The sequence below is a fragment of the Convolutriloba macropyga genome, chromosome 8, assembly GCF_964194025.1.
Source record: "Convolutriloba macropyga chromosome 8, txConMacr16.3, whole genome shotgun sequence".
Lineage (NCBI taxonomy): Eukaryota > Metazoa > Xenacoelomorpha > Acoela > Convolutidae > Convolutriloba > Convolutriloba macropyga.
Genome location: NC_134475.1, coordinates 22,505,487 through 22,521,410, shown reverse-complemented (window position 1 = coordinate 22,521,410; position 15,924 = coordinate 22,505,487). Strand labels below are relative to the sequence as shown.

The 15,924-nt window shown below is 38.5% G+C and overlaps 1 protein-coding gene across 1 annotated transcript; it reads right to left on the bottom strand.

The window, feature by feature from the left end:
• Positions 1-11,699: 11,699 nt before the first annotated feature.
• Positions 11,700-15,354, bottom strand: LOC142344987 (uncharacterized). Its single transcript, XM_075397070.1, has 3 exons — positions 15,127-15,354; positions 12,295-14,762; positions 11,700-11,847 (listed from the first exon to the last, which is right to left on the bottom strand). The coding sequence occupies exons 1-3, from the start codon at positions 15,352-15,354 to the stop codon at positions 11,700-11,702; spliced, it is 2,844 nt and encodes a 947-aa protein (XP_075253185.1).
• Positions 15,355-15,924: the final 570 nt, after the last annotated feature.

Sequence of the window (15,924 nt, the reverse complement as noted above, 5' to 3'; positions counted from 1 at the left end):
ACATGATTTTGTTCATCCTGAACTAACAAATTCTTCTATATTGTTGGAGCTAAAATTTGATACAGCTTTAACAAACAACGTTGAAGTTCTCTTCCTCCGCAAAAAAACTTCTACGGCGTATATTGACACTGCAAAAAATGTATCCAAAATTCTTCTGCCTAAGAACGCATACTAATGGACCAAGATCAAGTTTATATTAAAGTTCAAATGTGCAAGCATCTAAAATACAAATCTCTAGGTGTTTATGCCGCTGACAATTATCCGCTAAATTTACCTGTAAACAGTTTTATAGTTGTAAACGTATCACGAGCCGATTCTTTTGGAACGCATTGGGTGATGCTTGCCAAACGCTACGCATACCCCGTACTATATTTTGCAGATCCGTAAGCACTACCTCTGACTGCCTACAACGATATTTTTTCCCCGCCTACAACAATGTTTTGATTTGCATATGATGATGGATATTATGGAGCACAAGAGAGATATTCAATCACCCTTGCAATCAGCAGACTCACAAGTGTGTGGTTTATTTTGCATCTATATTGCGCAATATTTTCATAGCATTAAATTTCCTTTTGTACCAGATGTAAATGAATAGCAATTGCTAGCATTTGTAAAACATATGGAGTAAAATTGAATTAAATGTTTCCACCAAAACACTTTTTTACACACTAGAAATTTTACAGAGTTGGAAGTTTATTAAATAGTCTGAAGTCTCTCGTACAAAACCCCCTGGTCCACTCAAAAGAATATCCATAATCTGATAGAGAGAAGATGAATGTTCATCAAGCATAAGTTGACAAAACCGTTTTATAGGTACGTCAGGAATTGCCGAAGGACGCTTGTTAGAAGTTGTAGAAGTAATAGTTGAAAGCACTTTTTCACGAACAGGTGATGGGAGTTGTTTTTTAATTTCATTTATTGAAAATTGGCTTGATTTTGACAAAGACTCTGCTATTGTTTCTCTCTGTAAGCGAGAAACAATAGCACCAAATGTAAAAAATTTTTTATCAGTAGACAAAATAAGAAATTTGAAACAGGTTACGAGACAAGGTATCGCCACAGGAGCATACGCAGAAAAAACGATATTATCTTCCAACTTTGTATCCCCAAAATTAAATTGCCAATGGCTGGAACCGAAGGAACAACCATCAATTACACTCAAAGATGAATGATGACGTACGCATAGCTTTCTATTCCAGATTCTTGTAGTTTTGGTTCAGCGTCGCAATTAGTGTATTTGAATCGTTTTTGAAACTTTCGAAGTATTCAGGACTGTTTTCTTACATAGCCTCAGCCACAGTAAGATACTAAACTGAGTGCGCAATTAGTGAATTACATCTTTGAATTACTGGGTTTGAGTTGAGAACACTGAGTTCTAAGATGAAGATTAATTAAATTTTTTTGGTGATTTTAATTGCTTGTAAACAATTTCTGTCTAGACATTTCAACTCCGCAAACAATTCAAAGCTGTCGCATTTTCCCGAACTTCTACAATCTTTAACCTGAGCTAAACTTTGGTTGCTTTCACTGCTTGTGAGCAAATTCTGTCTAGACATAAAGTAAACAAATGAGGGCTGTCGTAATTTACCAAAGTTCTGTACAGGCTGTCGCAATTTCCCGAAGTTCTGCAAACTTTGCTGTGATTGGTTGACGCCTCAAAATAAAATCTGTTTTTGATAACAAAGAAATTTAAACGTCAATGTTTGCATGTAGTCATGAATACACTTTGAATTCCTGCAGAACTTGAGAGATATTTGTTTATTCACATTTTACGGCTCAGTTGACTTTTTCTTCCGGCAAAAATAAAAAATGTCTTTGCTCATTACATAGTTGAACTTGCGCAATTATAACAATAACAAAATGCCTGCAAAAGATCGAAATCTACCCGTCAACTTTGAAAAATGTGGTAAATCTGTTGTAAAGGCCCATATTGCTAGCCACAGAAAAACATGCATGATTGGGACGTTTTACTGTAAGAAAAAGAATTTTAATTTTTCGACAAAAAATTTTGCAGAATTGTCATATCATATTGCGAAGGCTCACGGAGCAAAAGTTCGTAATACACTGACCAAGAGGGTTGTCTGTCAGAAACAGTTCCCAAGTTTCTACTCACTTCAATTTCATCGCAAAAAATACATGAAGCTAGCACAAAACTTGGGTTCTCAAGCACAAACCGAGTTTGTGAGATTATGGAGAAAGTTGATAGCGATAGCGAGTCATTGAAGGAAGAATTGGCAGCGAGTCAGCATTTACTTGACGATTGCTAAGCATGGCAGACAGGAAATTTTCAACTTCAGTTTATCAGATTTGGACACCAAAGAGATCAATGAAAAACTCGATGAAGTTTTTGCAAACCTCAATTGTGCTGCAAAAATTAACCTAGCTTTAGGGTTTCTCTTGCAAATAAAGAGACAAACGATTACCGATATTATTATTCACTTGAAAATAACTTACTGCTGGACCGAGTTTTTCTGCTGAGCAATAAAAACGATTTATCAAACCTTCAAAAGGAAATTGAGAAGTTGACTTGCTTGAAGCATGTACACAACAACGTCAAAACTCAAAATGGTGATTCACAGAAATTATGAACGTTGCCGCCTTTGCAGCGGTTCTTAAGAATATACCTATGGGTTGCACTGATTCTGCTCTTCCAGAGCCATTGTTAACGAACCTTGAAGTAAAATGTCTCGTTTCAAATGACACGATGAACCGTATAACGATAATTTGTGTTTATTCCTTGCAACTACTATTCATTTATTTGGATCAGTAGATGTTGAACTACAAAAATATTTCCCAATTTTGTTAATGCAATTGGTTGCGACATTAATGTTTCACAGGTTCCTTTGATCAAATTCCAATAATGAAAGAACTAATCAAACAAAACATTTTCATCTATGATTTTGACATTGAAGATGGTGAAATTATTGGTGAATTTGTTCGACACAGCGTCGGACGATATGATGAAAACATTAAACTGCTTCGATATAACAATCATTTCTCTTTTTTAATGATATCAACAAATTCTTCATGAAGTTTCGTTGTCCCAGTGTGCTATCTTTTTCAACCTTTCAAGTCATTTCAACTGGCACTTAAAAACCTGTAAAGAACGAGTGAAAAATATCAATCCGAGAGACGCTTATTCTTTGCGGGAAACACCATTTGAGAAGCTTGACAACTTCTCAATCACTTATGCTGAAGATCATACACTCTTCAGAAATTTTGTCGACTTCGACTTCGATGCAATATGTGTTCAATCAGTGGAAATCAATAACACATTGACAACAACATAGATTGGTAAACATTAACCTGTATCGGTATCAATCTCTTCAATTTCATTGGACGAACCAGTTTTGTTATGCGAAAAGGACCCTAATCTTCTCATCATATCCTTTGTAGCTCAACTGGATATAATAGCAGCACCCAAGTTCTTGGCAGTGGAAGCAGAGATCAAAACTAGGTTGAGTAATATTTCCTCAAGACTGCAAATTATTTCCGAAACTCAACCAATTATCAGTAGTGAAACAGTAATGTATCTAAAAAGTTTTTACGAATCCAGCAAAAGCAGCTTCTTGATCTCCCGCGTCATTTCAACAATTATGTTGACACTCTTTCAGTTTTTGGATTCAACAGTGGAAAATATGACCTAAATTTAATCAAAGCGTATCTCATTCCCCATCTCCTTAACGATAGAGCTATTCAACCTACTGTAATCAAAAAAGCAAATCAATTTATTTCTTTCAAATTCTCTATATTTTGAACGTCTTTGGCGGAGCGGCATCTCTGGATTTTTTTCTGAAAGCATATCAACCTGAGGAGAATAAGAAGTTATTTCCCATATGAGTGGTTTGATTCGTCGACGAAACTTGACTGCAATCATCTTCCACATTATTATTCTTTTTTCGAGAAACTGAAAAATCTAAAGGACTTCTGTCATTTCAAGAAAATGATGGAATCTGGAAAACAGGAATTGGATGTTCTCCGGGAACTGGGTTTGAAAGAGAAAACTTTATCTGGAAAAGAGAATTATGCTCTCCTTGAAAAGTTTTAGAAGATTGAGAAAATGAAAACTTTTCGCGATTTCCTTTGCTGGTATAACAACAAAGATGTTGTAACAACTTTGCAAGCAATGAAAAACATGATGAAAGTTTACCACGATCAGAAAATTGATAAGTTAAAGCTTGGGTGTACACTATCCAAATTGGCAAAAATCTGTCTTCATAAATCGACTGATAGAAAGTTTTATTCTTTCATCGGAGCTCTCAAAGACTTGCTTGAGAAAATACGAGGTGAAACGACTGGTGGTCCATCAAAAGTGTTTACGAGGATAGCTAATGTAGAAAACACGCTCATCTGGAAGTCAAACGAAATCTGTAAAGCAATAGTTGGAATAGATGCTAGCCAATTGTATCTTTTCTCCATACGCCAAGCGACGCCAACTGGACTGTACACTAGAGTGGAATTTTGTAGCAATCTTCAAAAGTTCACAGCTCATCAAAAGAAAATTAGGAATTTTAAGAACATTGTAATGTCTTTCTAGCAAGCAACCAGACCCGAATGTACTATTGAGTGTATCTATACGACTGGAAAACAGAATAAAATTGATTCTGTTATAGTGGATTGCTTTTGTGGTCATTGCCAAACAATTTTTGAAGCCCTGGGATGCTACCACTATTTCTGTCCCTGTAGGGAAACGCAGCCAAATCTTAACGAGTATCAATTTGAGGTTGGTAAGAAGAGGAAAAGAAGAGAATAAATTTATAGAGATGTGAGGGTATGAATGGTGGAATAATGTTCAGCAGAACGCTATGCTGAAGAATCACTTTAGAAAAAATTCCCCTACAAATTACCCTTGAGCAGTGAAAAACTGTTGGCCAGGATAGAGGAAGATATTTTATTCGGATATGTACAATGTGATTTAGAAGTGAACTGTTTGCAAACTTTCCTCCAATTTTCAAAAACTCGATGTTGGAAGAGAGAATATAGGGAAATTCATGCTGGAATATGCTGAAAAAAAACGCGTTATTGCTAAGCCCACAACGAATGTTAATGGAATAGTTATGACACCATTATTGAAGTGTTATTTGAAGCCGGGTCTCCGCTGTACCAAAATCCACACATTCATTGAGTATACGCCACAAAATGTTTCAGCGGTTTTGTACGATCTGTCGTTGATACAAGACGAGAAGGTAATGAAAATCCGGACTCTAGAGTTGTTGCTGAAACAACTATGGAATTACTTGGGAACAGCTCGTATGGTGATCAGATTATTGATTGAAGTCGGCACACAGAAACTCTTCATCTTAACGATGAAAAGACGCATAAAGCTATTAATAACCGTCTTTAATGAAAATTGAACAGCGTTTCGACAGATATATATGAAGTTGAGCTTGTGAAAAGCCTTGTTGAGCATTGTGAACCAGAAATTATTGAATTCTTTATCTTACAGAATGTAAAACTAAGAATAATGGAGCTCTACTACAATTTCTTTGTCAAGTTATGTGATGTTCGGAAATTTGATGAGCTTGAATTGGTCACTGATTCTCGGTATCTGGCACTAGCTCATGAACATCTCATTGAAATCTGAAATGAGAAGTTTTTGGAATGAGTTGATAAAAAATCACTGTACAGATTTTTCATGCCAATTGTGCAACAAATTTTTTTCCAAGAACTTTTTGCAATAAACATGTAAAACATGACAAGCGTGAGCCTGGATTATTCAGGGAGGAGTTCAGATGTACTGAAATGCTATGTTTATGTAGCAAAACGTATCGTTGCTATAATTCAGTAACGAACAAAACTAAGTTCAGCAGCAAAAGGTTTCAGCAAAAGTGATCTGGAAAAAAATAGTGACGGACGTTCACAGAAGTACAGACGAGTCCTGGACGATGCAGTGAATAAAGCCTCCACTAAAAGATGATTCAGAACTATAAAATCACCAAATTCTAACCTATGATCAAACTAAAAAGGGACTCTCATTTTTCTATTCCAAACGAATTGTGGATGCACACGGAATTCAAACGACACCTTTTATGATCTAAACTTTTTGATTCTTTTTCATACGTTTTGTCCACTCCAATCAATTGTACGCTTTTGAACATGTGATGTGATTGTATTAAAATTTTGTTATGTTGGTGAGTCAACTGTTTAAAGTAATCATTCTTGAATAAAAACCTGAACCGGGTTTTTAAAGTTCAAGCTGAGCGTGTAAAAGTTTTTCTGACTCATTTCGCAAGGCGTTGACCAGATTTGTGGACAAGGATGAAAAAATCAAACAAAGCTTACTGTTCTGATATAAAGGAACACCTGGAAATTCTTAAAGTTCCTTTTGTTCTAGCACTTCTGATTAAATAACTTTCATCATGGCTATCATTAAGATTTTTTTAGTGTATCATTGTAGACATCCATATAAGAAGACCAATACAATGTTATTAGTTCATCAGAGGTCTATTTTGATCCATTTTTATTCCAGTTAAACCAGAGTTGAGTTGATTACTTTGTTTCTTTTTTATCAGTTGTTTGAGATAATCTTTTTTACCCGTACAGTATCTGAAAATCGAAATCAGCAATAGTTTGCTGTGACGACATTCATGATAAATATGTGATTTATAAACTATAAATTACAACAATTATGAGTTTGATCGAAAAACGTTTTTTTTATAGAAAACTCAATATTTAGAATAAGGTTATTCTCAACAAAGGTGGTAATCAGAATATTCGAAATTGTTTTAGCAATGTAGAAGTTTCTGTCTTGCAGTTAGTTTTATTGAGCACTGTTTGCTACCAAGTACCTTAAAATATTAGCATTAAAAGGATGACTCATCGTAAAAGAAAAAAATATAACACAGCTTGATTTTCCAATTTGGAATCTGTTAGCTTTTTTCTTATTTTGTGATGAACAAATTTATTGAGAAATCTTATATATAAGACCGATTACCTATGCTATTGCGCTGCTGTTTTATTTCAAATGTTAATACGTGTAAAGTCTAATCTCTGTTTTTGTACATTACTTTCAAAAATCAAGTCTTAATACATGTAAAAGCTGTTACCTATCTTTATACGTTGTTCCTATAACTCTAATGTTAATACATGTAAAATCGATTACCTATCTTTATACGTTACTGTCAAAAATTAAATCTTAATACATGCAAAATCTATTACGTTTCTTTATACATTGATGCGATAATTCAATGGTGACCAAAATGATTTGAAATCGCTACAGCCTATCTTAAAACATGTGGGTCACCATGTTATATATATATGTGTGGGTCACCATGTGCGTCGCCAATATATATAATATATATATATATATACATATATATATATATTTATATATATATATATATATATAAATATATGTATATATATATATATATATTTTATATATATATATATATATAATATATATATATATATATATATATATATATATATAGGTTTTTTTCGGCTGCCATAGACCTTAGAACTATTTCCAAAAATTTTTTGTAAAATTGAATTTTTGGCCGAAAGACGCAAATGTCCGCCTTCCTGGAATTAACGAATTGATTACACGAGCGAAGAGTAAATTCAGCCTTAATTTTGATCAAAGAGTCGACTGGGCAAAATATCGAAAAAATTTTTATCCACAGAAATTGCTTATTCATCTCCCATAACCCTTAGAACAAATCCCCAAAACTTTTCGGAAAAGTGAATTTTCGACCAAAAGGTTTAAATGTTGCCCCCGTAGAGGTTACTACACAGCTATGTATACTACTATCCTACCTCTGATGTGAAAACTCTCTCACAAGATGTTAGGCAGAAATGAAGCGCATGTGATGCAATGACGTGTGATTACTTATGTCACTGCATAACAAGTGGGATAGCCTCAAAAACACTGATCATAGCGTAAATACCTCGTGAATTCCGCCAAATGTCTTTCAATTGCAAAATCACCATGAACAACAATGAACAACATCAACAACATCTCGAAGTAGAAGCTTTGAACTTTTTTGCTAAAAAACTGAAATAATAGAATGTAGTGATGAAATCTGTTCTGTTATTGGAACAACCGCGGACCGCACTGAATACTTTTATGAGCCAGCAGATGAACATAAAAAATCTGTTCAGTAACTAACAGATTTTGCCATAACAGCCCTTCAGAATGCTTATGCTAGTTTTAACAAAAGCGTTCTATCAAGCTATCGTTTTGATATCCACCCATTCGTGAAACATCTAGTCATCAAAAAAATTTATCCTTTGTTTCAGAAAAACTTCTTCCGTCAATTAATGGACAAAGTGAAACTCCTGAAGAGAGCCAGTTTCTTGTGGACCCACTACTAGGAGGTTTGATAGCTCATTCACCCGACGGCTATCTACGTGGACATCCTTGATCAATTAAAATTTGAAATGTCTAAACAATGATGTCCGCTCTCGTTGCGATAACTTTCAAAAAGGATCAATAATCGAAGTCTTTATAAAAAAAAATTAATAAGAATTCAAGACTTAATTTCTTGAGACAAGCAATGTATCGGTACAAAGTCGATATAGCAAGCAAAATCCTGTTTCGGTACAGGAAATCCAAATTTTTTGTATTTCACAACGTATAAGATTCAACGTGTAAGACTCAACACCTATAAGACTGATAAGACTGATAAGAGAAAAACGTACGTAAGATTTAAATCAGACAACTAGCAAGGTTGTCGGCCAAACGTAATTGATGCTCTTTTCAAGGTCGGAATAGGTCAAAAATGCTATTAATTTGACCTCTGGATTACATCTATATAAAAAAAAGAGATTTGGTCCCACCGGGATTCGAACCGCAACCTCTAGATTAAGGGCCCTAGGTCCTAACCATTAGGCTATTTCCCAGTTGGAACAATCTGTGTGAACGCACAAGTAATATGCTCTTTCATTTACGCTTACACGCAATTGCGTCAGCAACATCTTCAGGCCCCAAAACTGATGATTCGAAAACTGGTATCAAATTAACAATAGGGCGAATCAATGAGCCGGATTTTGTTTGAACTTGAGCGGACCGTGCGATGCCGTCGTTACCATAACGTAGACTCAAAATGCGGGCCAGTGGATAGTAGCCTCTTGGGCTGTCGCTATCGATAATCCAAACTAGGTCACCGGTTTTCAAGATTTCATCGGAAGGAGTCTTCCATTTACAACGACGATTCAATGGGGGGAGATATTCTTTTAACCATCTTTTCCAAATGGCATTAGCGTACGCTTGCGCTCTGGCGTATCGCTTTCGGTGATTGAAGTCATCGACAGGGATGAGGGAAGGAAGGCAAGTACTGCGATTCCCCAAAAGAAAATGGTTTGGCGTTAATGCATCTAAATAGTTGGCATCGGAACTTACGCAAATCAATGGGCGGTTGTTTAGTGACTGTTCCATCAGACAGAAAGTAGTGAGGAGTATTTCGTCCGTAAGCCGACGATTGCCAAGGATTGCGTAAAGTGTTCGCTTGAAACTCCGCACTAGCCTTTCCCAAACACCTCCGTGGTGCGGTGCAGCAGGTGGATTAAACTTCTACTTGACTCCCTTTTGTGCCAGCTCAAAGAGTCGACTGGGCAAAATATCGAAAAAATTTTTATCCACAGAAATTGCTTATTCATCTCCCATAACCCTTAGAACAAATCCCCAAAATTTTTCGGAAAAGTGAATTTTCGACCAAAAAGTTGAAATGTTGCCCCCGTAGAGGTTACTACACAGCTATGTATACTACTATCCTACCTCTGATGTGAAAAATCTCTCACAAGATGCTAGGCAGAAAGGAAGCGCATGTGATGCAATGACGTGTGATTACTTATGTCACTGCATAACAAGTGGGATAGCCTCAAAAACACTGATCATAGCGTAAATACCTCGTGAATTCCGCCAAATGTCTTTCAATTGCAAAAACAACATCTCGAAGAAGAAGCTTTGAACTTTTTTGCTAAAAAACTGAAATATTAGAATGTAGTGATGAAATCTCTTCTGTTATTGGAACAACCTTGGACCGCACTGAATACTTTTATGAGCCAGCAGATGAACATAAAAAATCTGTTCAGTAACTAACAGATTTTGCCATAACAGCCCCTCAGAATGCTTATGCTAGTTTTAACAAAAGCGTTCTATCAAACTATCGTTTTTATATTCACACATTCGTGAAACATCTAGTCATCAAAAAAATTTATCCTTTTTTTCAGAAAAACTTCTTCCTTCAATTAATGGACAAAGTGAAACTCCTGAAGAGAGCCAGCTTCTTGTGGACCCACTACTAGGAGGTTTGATAGCTCATTCACCCGACGGCTATCTACGTGGACATCCTTGATCAATTAAAATTTGAAATGTCTAAACAATGATGTCCGCTCTCGTTGCGATAACTTTCAAAAAGGATCAATAATCGAAGTCTTTATAAAAAAAAAATTAATAAGAATTCAAGACTTAATTTCTTGAGACAAGCAATGTATCGGTACAAAGTCGATATAGCAAGAAACATCCTGTTTCAGTACAGGAAATCCAAATTTTTTGTATTTCACAACGTATAAGTTTCAACGTATAAGACTCAACACCTATAAGACTGATAAGACTGATAAGACTGATAAGAGAAAAACGTACGTAAGATTTACATCAGACAACTAGCAAGGTTGTCGGCCAAACGTAATTGATGCTCTTTTCAAGGTCGGAATAGGTCAAAAGTGCTATTAATTTGACCTCTGGATTACATCTATATAAAAAAAAGAGATTTGGTCCCACCGGGATTCGAACCGCAACCTCTAGATTAAGGGCCCTAGGTCCTAACCATTAGGCTATTTCCCAGTTGGAACAATCTGTGCGAACGCACAAGTAATATGCTCTTTCATTTACGCTTACACGCAATTGCGTCAGCAACATCTTCAGGCCCCAAAACTGATGATTCGAAAACTGGTATCAAATTAACAATAGGGCGAATCAATGAGCCGGATTTTGTTTGAACTTGAGCGGACCGTGCGATGCCGTCGTTACCATAACGTAGACTCAAAATGCGGGCCAGTGGATAGTAGCCTCTTGGGCTGTCGCTATCGATAATCCAAACTAGGTCACCGGTTTTCAAGATTTCATCGGAAGGAGTCTTCCATTTACAACGACGATTCAATGGGGGGAGATATTCTTTTAACCATCTTTTCCAAATGGCATTAGCGTACGCTTGCGCTCTGGCGTATCGCTTTCGGTGATTGAAGTCATCGACAGGGATGAGGGAAGGAAGGCAAGTACTGCGATTCCCCAAAAGAAAATGGTTTGGCGTTAATGCATCTAAATCGTTGGCATCGGAACTTACGCAAATCAATGGGCGGTTGTTTAGTGACTGTTCCACCAGACAGAAAGTAGTGAGGAGTATTTCGTCCGTAAGCCGACGATTGCCAAAGATTGCGTAAAGTGTTCGCTTGAAACTCCGCACTAACCTTTCCCAAACACCTCCGTGGTGCGGTGCATCAGGTGGATTAAACTTCTACTTGACTCCCTTTTGTGCCAGCTCCGAAGCAATTTTCTGTTTGTCCAAGTTTAGAAAACATAGCAACAGTTCTTTCTCTGTACCAACAAAGTTAGTGCCGTTGTCAGAACAAATGACCAACGACATTCCACGACGAGCAATGAAGCGTTCAATACCCATAACACACGAATTTTTATCCATCGAATGTGCAATCTAAACATGAACGGCTCTGGTCGTGAGACAGGTGAGCAGGAAACCTCACCTTTTCTCAGAGGAGCGACGGATCGTGACGTGAAACGGACCAAAGTAGTCAAGACCGACATTCGTAAAGGGCGGACACTGGAAGGCAAGACGTTCGGACGGAAGATCAGCCATAATAGGTTGAACAGGCTTAGTGCTTCGTTTTCTGCAAAGGACACAATTAAATCGAATTGAACGGAGGATAGAACGAAGCTTCAGAACAGCATACTGCTGTTGGACAAGTGCGCGAAGATAATCGTTACCTTCATGATGATTTTTGAGGTGCATATGGCGTAAGAAACCGTACACAAGTGGATGCCGACCGTCAAGGATTATGGGGTGCTTCAAATTGAACTCAAGTTCAGTGAAGCGCTTAATTCGGCCACTAGAACGGAGCAGGCCACCAGGCCCGACAAACGGCGAATAAACAGCAATAGGGCTTCTTTTACTGATTTTCTTTGAACTGTGGAGTTGCATAAGCTCAATGAGGAAAGACTCTGCTTGTGTAAGAAGCTGCAGTTTCTTTTCTGCTGCGGTAATTTCCTCGGGTTATACTATTTTTCTATCTACAGATTGGTAGGTGGCGTGCCGTGGAAGAATACGTAGGACATACGCAACGTTTTGAAGAAGTTTTGGATACGAACTGTATTTGCGCAGATGAATGCTGAAATCAGAATTTAAAGATTTGGACTGTAGGGCTGAGCAGTTGTCCAAAAAGTTGGGATCAGCTGCTTGACGCTTCAATTTGATGTTTGACACCACCTCGGTGCCCGGGCGAAATGGAAAGTCAGATGTACGAAGAAAATCAGGACCACGTAACCAAGCGCTGTTCTGCAACGCCTCCGAGGACAATCCCCTCGTGCCGGCATCGGTCGGGTTGTTCTGCGTTGCCACGTGATGCCATTGATCGACCGTTGTTCCCTCTAGAATCTCGGAGACACGGTTCGCGACAAATATGGGCTGTTTCTCTAGGGAATTCAACCACTGAAGGACTGTGGTACTATCTGTCCACATGAACGTGCGTTGAATCTGAATGGTGAGCGCCTCGCAAATTTCTAATCTGAGGCGGGATGCCAGCAAAGCCGCTTGGAGTTCGAGTTTAGGAACGTTGAGCACTTTCATCGGAGCTACTCGTGCCTTTCCAATAACGAAGGCTAGTTCTGTTCTTTTTCCGTTGTCTGAGGAATTCACGAGAGCACGCAAAAACGCAACTGCGCTGAACACCTCCAGTGAACTGTCACCAAAGACATGTAATTCCAAGTGCTCGAACGAACCGGAGAAGTAGCTTCTAGGTATTTTCATTAGCCCAAGTTTTGGTAATTCTGCGCTCCAGGACTCGAAGCGCTCAATCATTTCCTTTGGGAGTACATCATCCCAGCTCTGACCGTGAAGTCGCCAGACATCTTTGAGGAGGAGCCGCGCTTTCACAGTAAAAGGGGAAACAAGACCAATTGAGTCAAATATTTTTGATACAAGACTCAATAACAGCCTTTGTGTAACAGCTTTCGAGGCATCACATATTGTTCCGCGGCTTACAACTAGTGTGTCATTTACATGATCCCACTTCAAACCTAGAACGTGGGATGATGACTCCTCTTTTGATGCGCCTATTTCTTTTGGAGCCTGTTCATCTGATTTGTCCTCCAGCTCTTCGAGGAGGCCAGGGACATTGCTGATGAACTTAGTCAGCTTGAAACCTCCCCTATTCAGTAGTTCGATCAAATCGCGCGATATTTTTTGTACTATGAAGGGTGACTCCATTGAGTCAAGGTAATCATCCATATAAAATTTCTGGCTAACGGCTTGCGCCGCTTCGGGAAAATCTGAGTTATTGTCTCTCGCGGTACGCAATAACGCATAATTAGCGCAAGTTGGTGAATCTTTTGCGCCGAATATGTGTCTTGTGTACTGGTATACCTCAATGTTCCTTGATGGATCTTCCCGCCAAAGGAAACGCAAAACCGACTGTTCCGCTGGCAAAACACCTACTTGTAAGAACATACCCTCAATATCAGCAGAAACAGCGAATTGATGCTGACGAAAGCGCATCAGAGTGTGGATTAGTCTCTGCAACAGATCTGGACCGGTGAGTAATACACTGTTCAAAGATATACCCTGAAACTTTGAAGCACCATTCAACACCCTACGAACTTTTTCCGGCTTGTTAGGGTTTACAACCAGGTGATGAGGTAGGTACCATTCTCTTCCGGCGCAATGCTTGTCGTCTCGGCTTTCCAATTTGATAACATAGCCTTTATCGAGATCATCTTGAATTGTCTGTGCATAACGCTTGTACAAAACGGGATCTTTACTTAATCTCTTTTCCAATGATTCGAACTGCACCATTGCTGAAAAAAAATTATTGGGGAGTTTTACTTCGTCTGAAGACCAAAGCATGCCTACATGATATCGGCTCTCATTGTGTACAGTGGATTGTTCGAGGATCTCAGTTGCTCGATGGTCCGAGGCTGAACGGGGATCGACCTGCTTGACAGCCCCATATGACTCCATGTCATACCAGGATTTTGTTTGGGATGCTAACTCGGAATCTTGTTTAGCTACTGCCTTGAAACAAGTAGAAATCAGACCAGTTGAAGATGGCAACGGACCGCTTAATGCCCATCCCAACGGTAAGCGAACGGCAACGGGTGAGGATTTTGATTCGGTTTCAAAATACTCAATCGGGCGGATGGCGTGGTAAGCGTCTTGGCTTAGTATCATCTCGACATTTGCGTAGTCATACGTCTTGTTCGGTAATACGCTTAAGTGAGGATACTTTTCTTGAATGGCAGTATTATCAATAATGTCGGAGCCTACTCGTAAATTTGTTTTTACATAAGGGAGTAGATCAAACGGAGAGCAAGTGTCTTCACCTATTGGTTGGACAGTAACCTGTACAGATTCCGTCGTTATAGTTTCTTGAGTATTTATGCCATTCACGGTCAGCTTTAATGGGGTACCCTTCAATTGAAGACGACTAGCGAGCTCACTGGATATCCAAGAGTGACTACAAGCTGTGTCACAGAGAAAAAGTGCTCTAGTGCGTACATCTGAGGGACTTAAAAGATCGACTTCAAGAACCTGAAGAAGCCCTTTTACATCAGTTATTGAAGTGAGTCCCGAGGAACTAGCCGTTCTCATAGACTTTGCATTTTCAACTGTGTTTGATGACGTTTTTGTGGAGTTTACTTTAGTCAGCGTGGCAACGTTGCTTTTCTTCTCAGTGCTTACGGGAAAAACGCGTTCTGTCCCGTGAAGTAATGTGTTATGAGTGCTTCGACAGCCCTCAATAGTGCATTTTCGTTGACGTGGACATGTTCGGAATGAGTGCTTGCCGTTCAAGCACGAGAAACAAAGTTGGTTTTCTGCAGCAATCGTAGCACGCTGCGTATGGGTCTTTTCCTTGAAAGATTGACATCAAGATGGCAGTTTTTTGACTACCAACTGACTCAACCCAATCTTTGACGCGATTTTCGCTCTTTGTTGAGTAGATACTGCCATGTTTTGAGGAACTATTAGTGGCGGTCTCTAAAAGCAAAGATTCATCGTCCATTAAGTTGATTTCCTGCATTTTAGCTTCAACGAGACGTTTTCGATTTTCCTCGTGCATTTTCTCGAGGTCTATTTGACGTTTCTTAGAAAACAATTCTATCTCATGTCTTCTCTCAGCCATTTCACGTTCTCTCTCTGCCATCTAAATTTCATACTCTCTTTCAGCTATTCGAGCAGCCGCTTTGTTTTCTTCCTCCACTTCTTCTCGTCTAATTCTTGCTAATATAAAATCTTTCCTGCGAGCCGTTGAAGTCTTCGAAGAGGTACTGGCAGACAAGGATTTGTGGGATCTTTGAGAGCTCTTTTTTGAATTTTCGTTGCCCTGAATGGAGTCTATATAGTCTCGGGCATTTTCCATATACTCATCGTGTCTTTTATTCACAACTGCCAGCCATTCTTCTAATACTGACTGCAGTTTCTCTGCTTGTTCAGTCTTAGCTGCAAGGCCTATCAGGTTATCATTTTTTGCTATACAAGTTTCGAGTAGGTCTTTGCATTTGGTAACCAAACTTTCTACTCTCACTCGCCTCGCTTTTTCGTGGATAGCGTCGTCAATGCTTTCGTAAAAATTGCACAACTCTTTCTCAATCTTGGCCCTTGCATCATACACTTTAGAAACTTTGCTTGTAAAGAGATTTGACATAATGGGAGGAAGAATACAACAATCGATTAACTTACAGATTTGGTGTAC

Coding starts and splice junctions, on each gene's coding strand:
- LOC142344987 (XM_075397070.1), bottom strand. CDS start 15,354: ATGGCTGAGAGAAGACATGAGATAGAATTGTTTTCTAAGAAACGTCAA. Junction 14,763..15,126: donor TCAAAGATTGGGTTGAGTCA/GTTGGTAGTCAA, acceptor GGGCTTCTTCAG/GTTCTTGAAGTCGATCTTTT. Junction 11,848..12,294: donor AAACTTCTTCAAAACGTTGC/GTATGTCCTACG, acceptor TGTCCTTTGCAG/AAAACGAAGCACTAAGCCTG.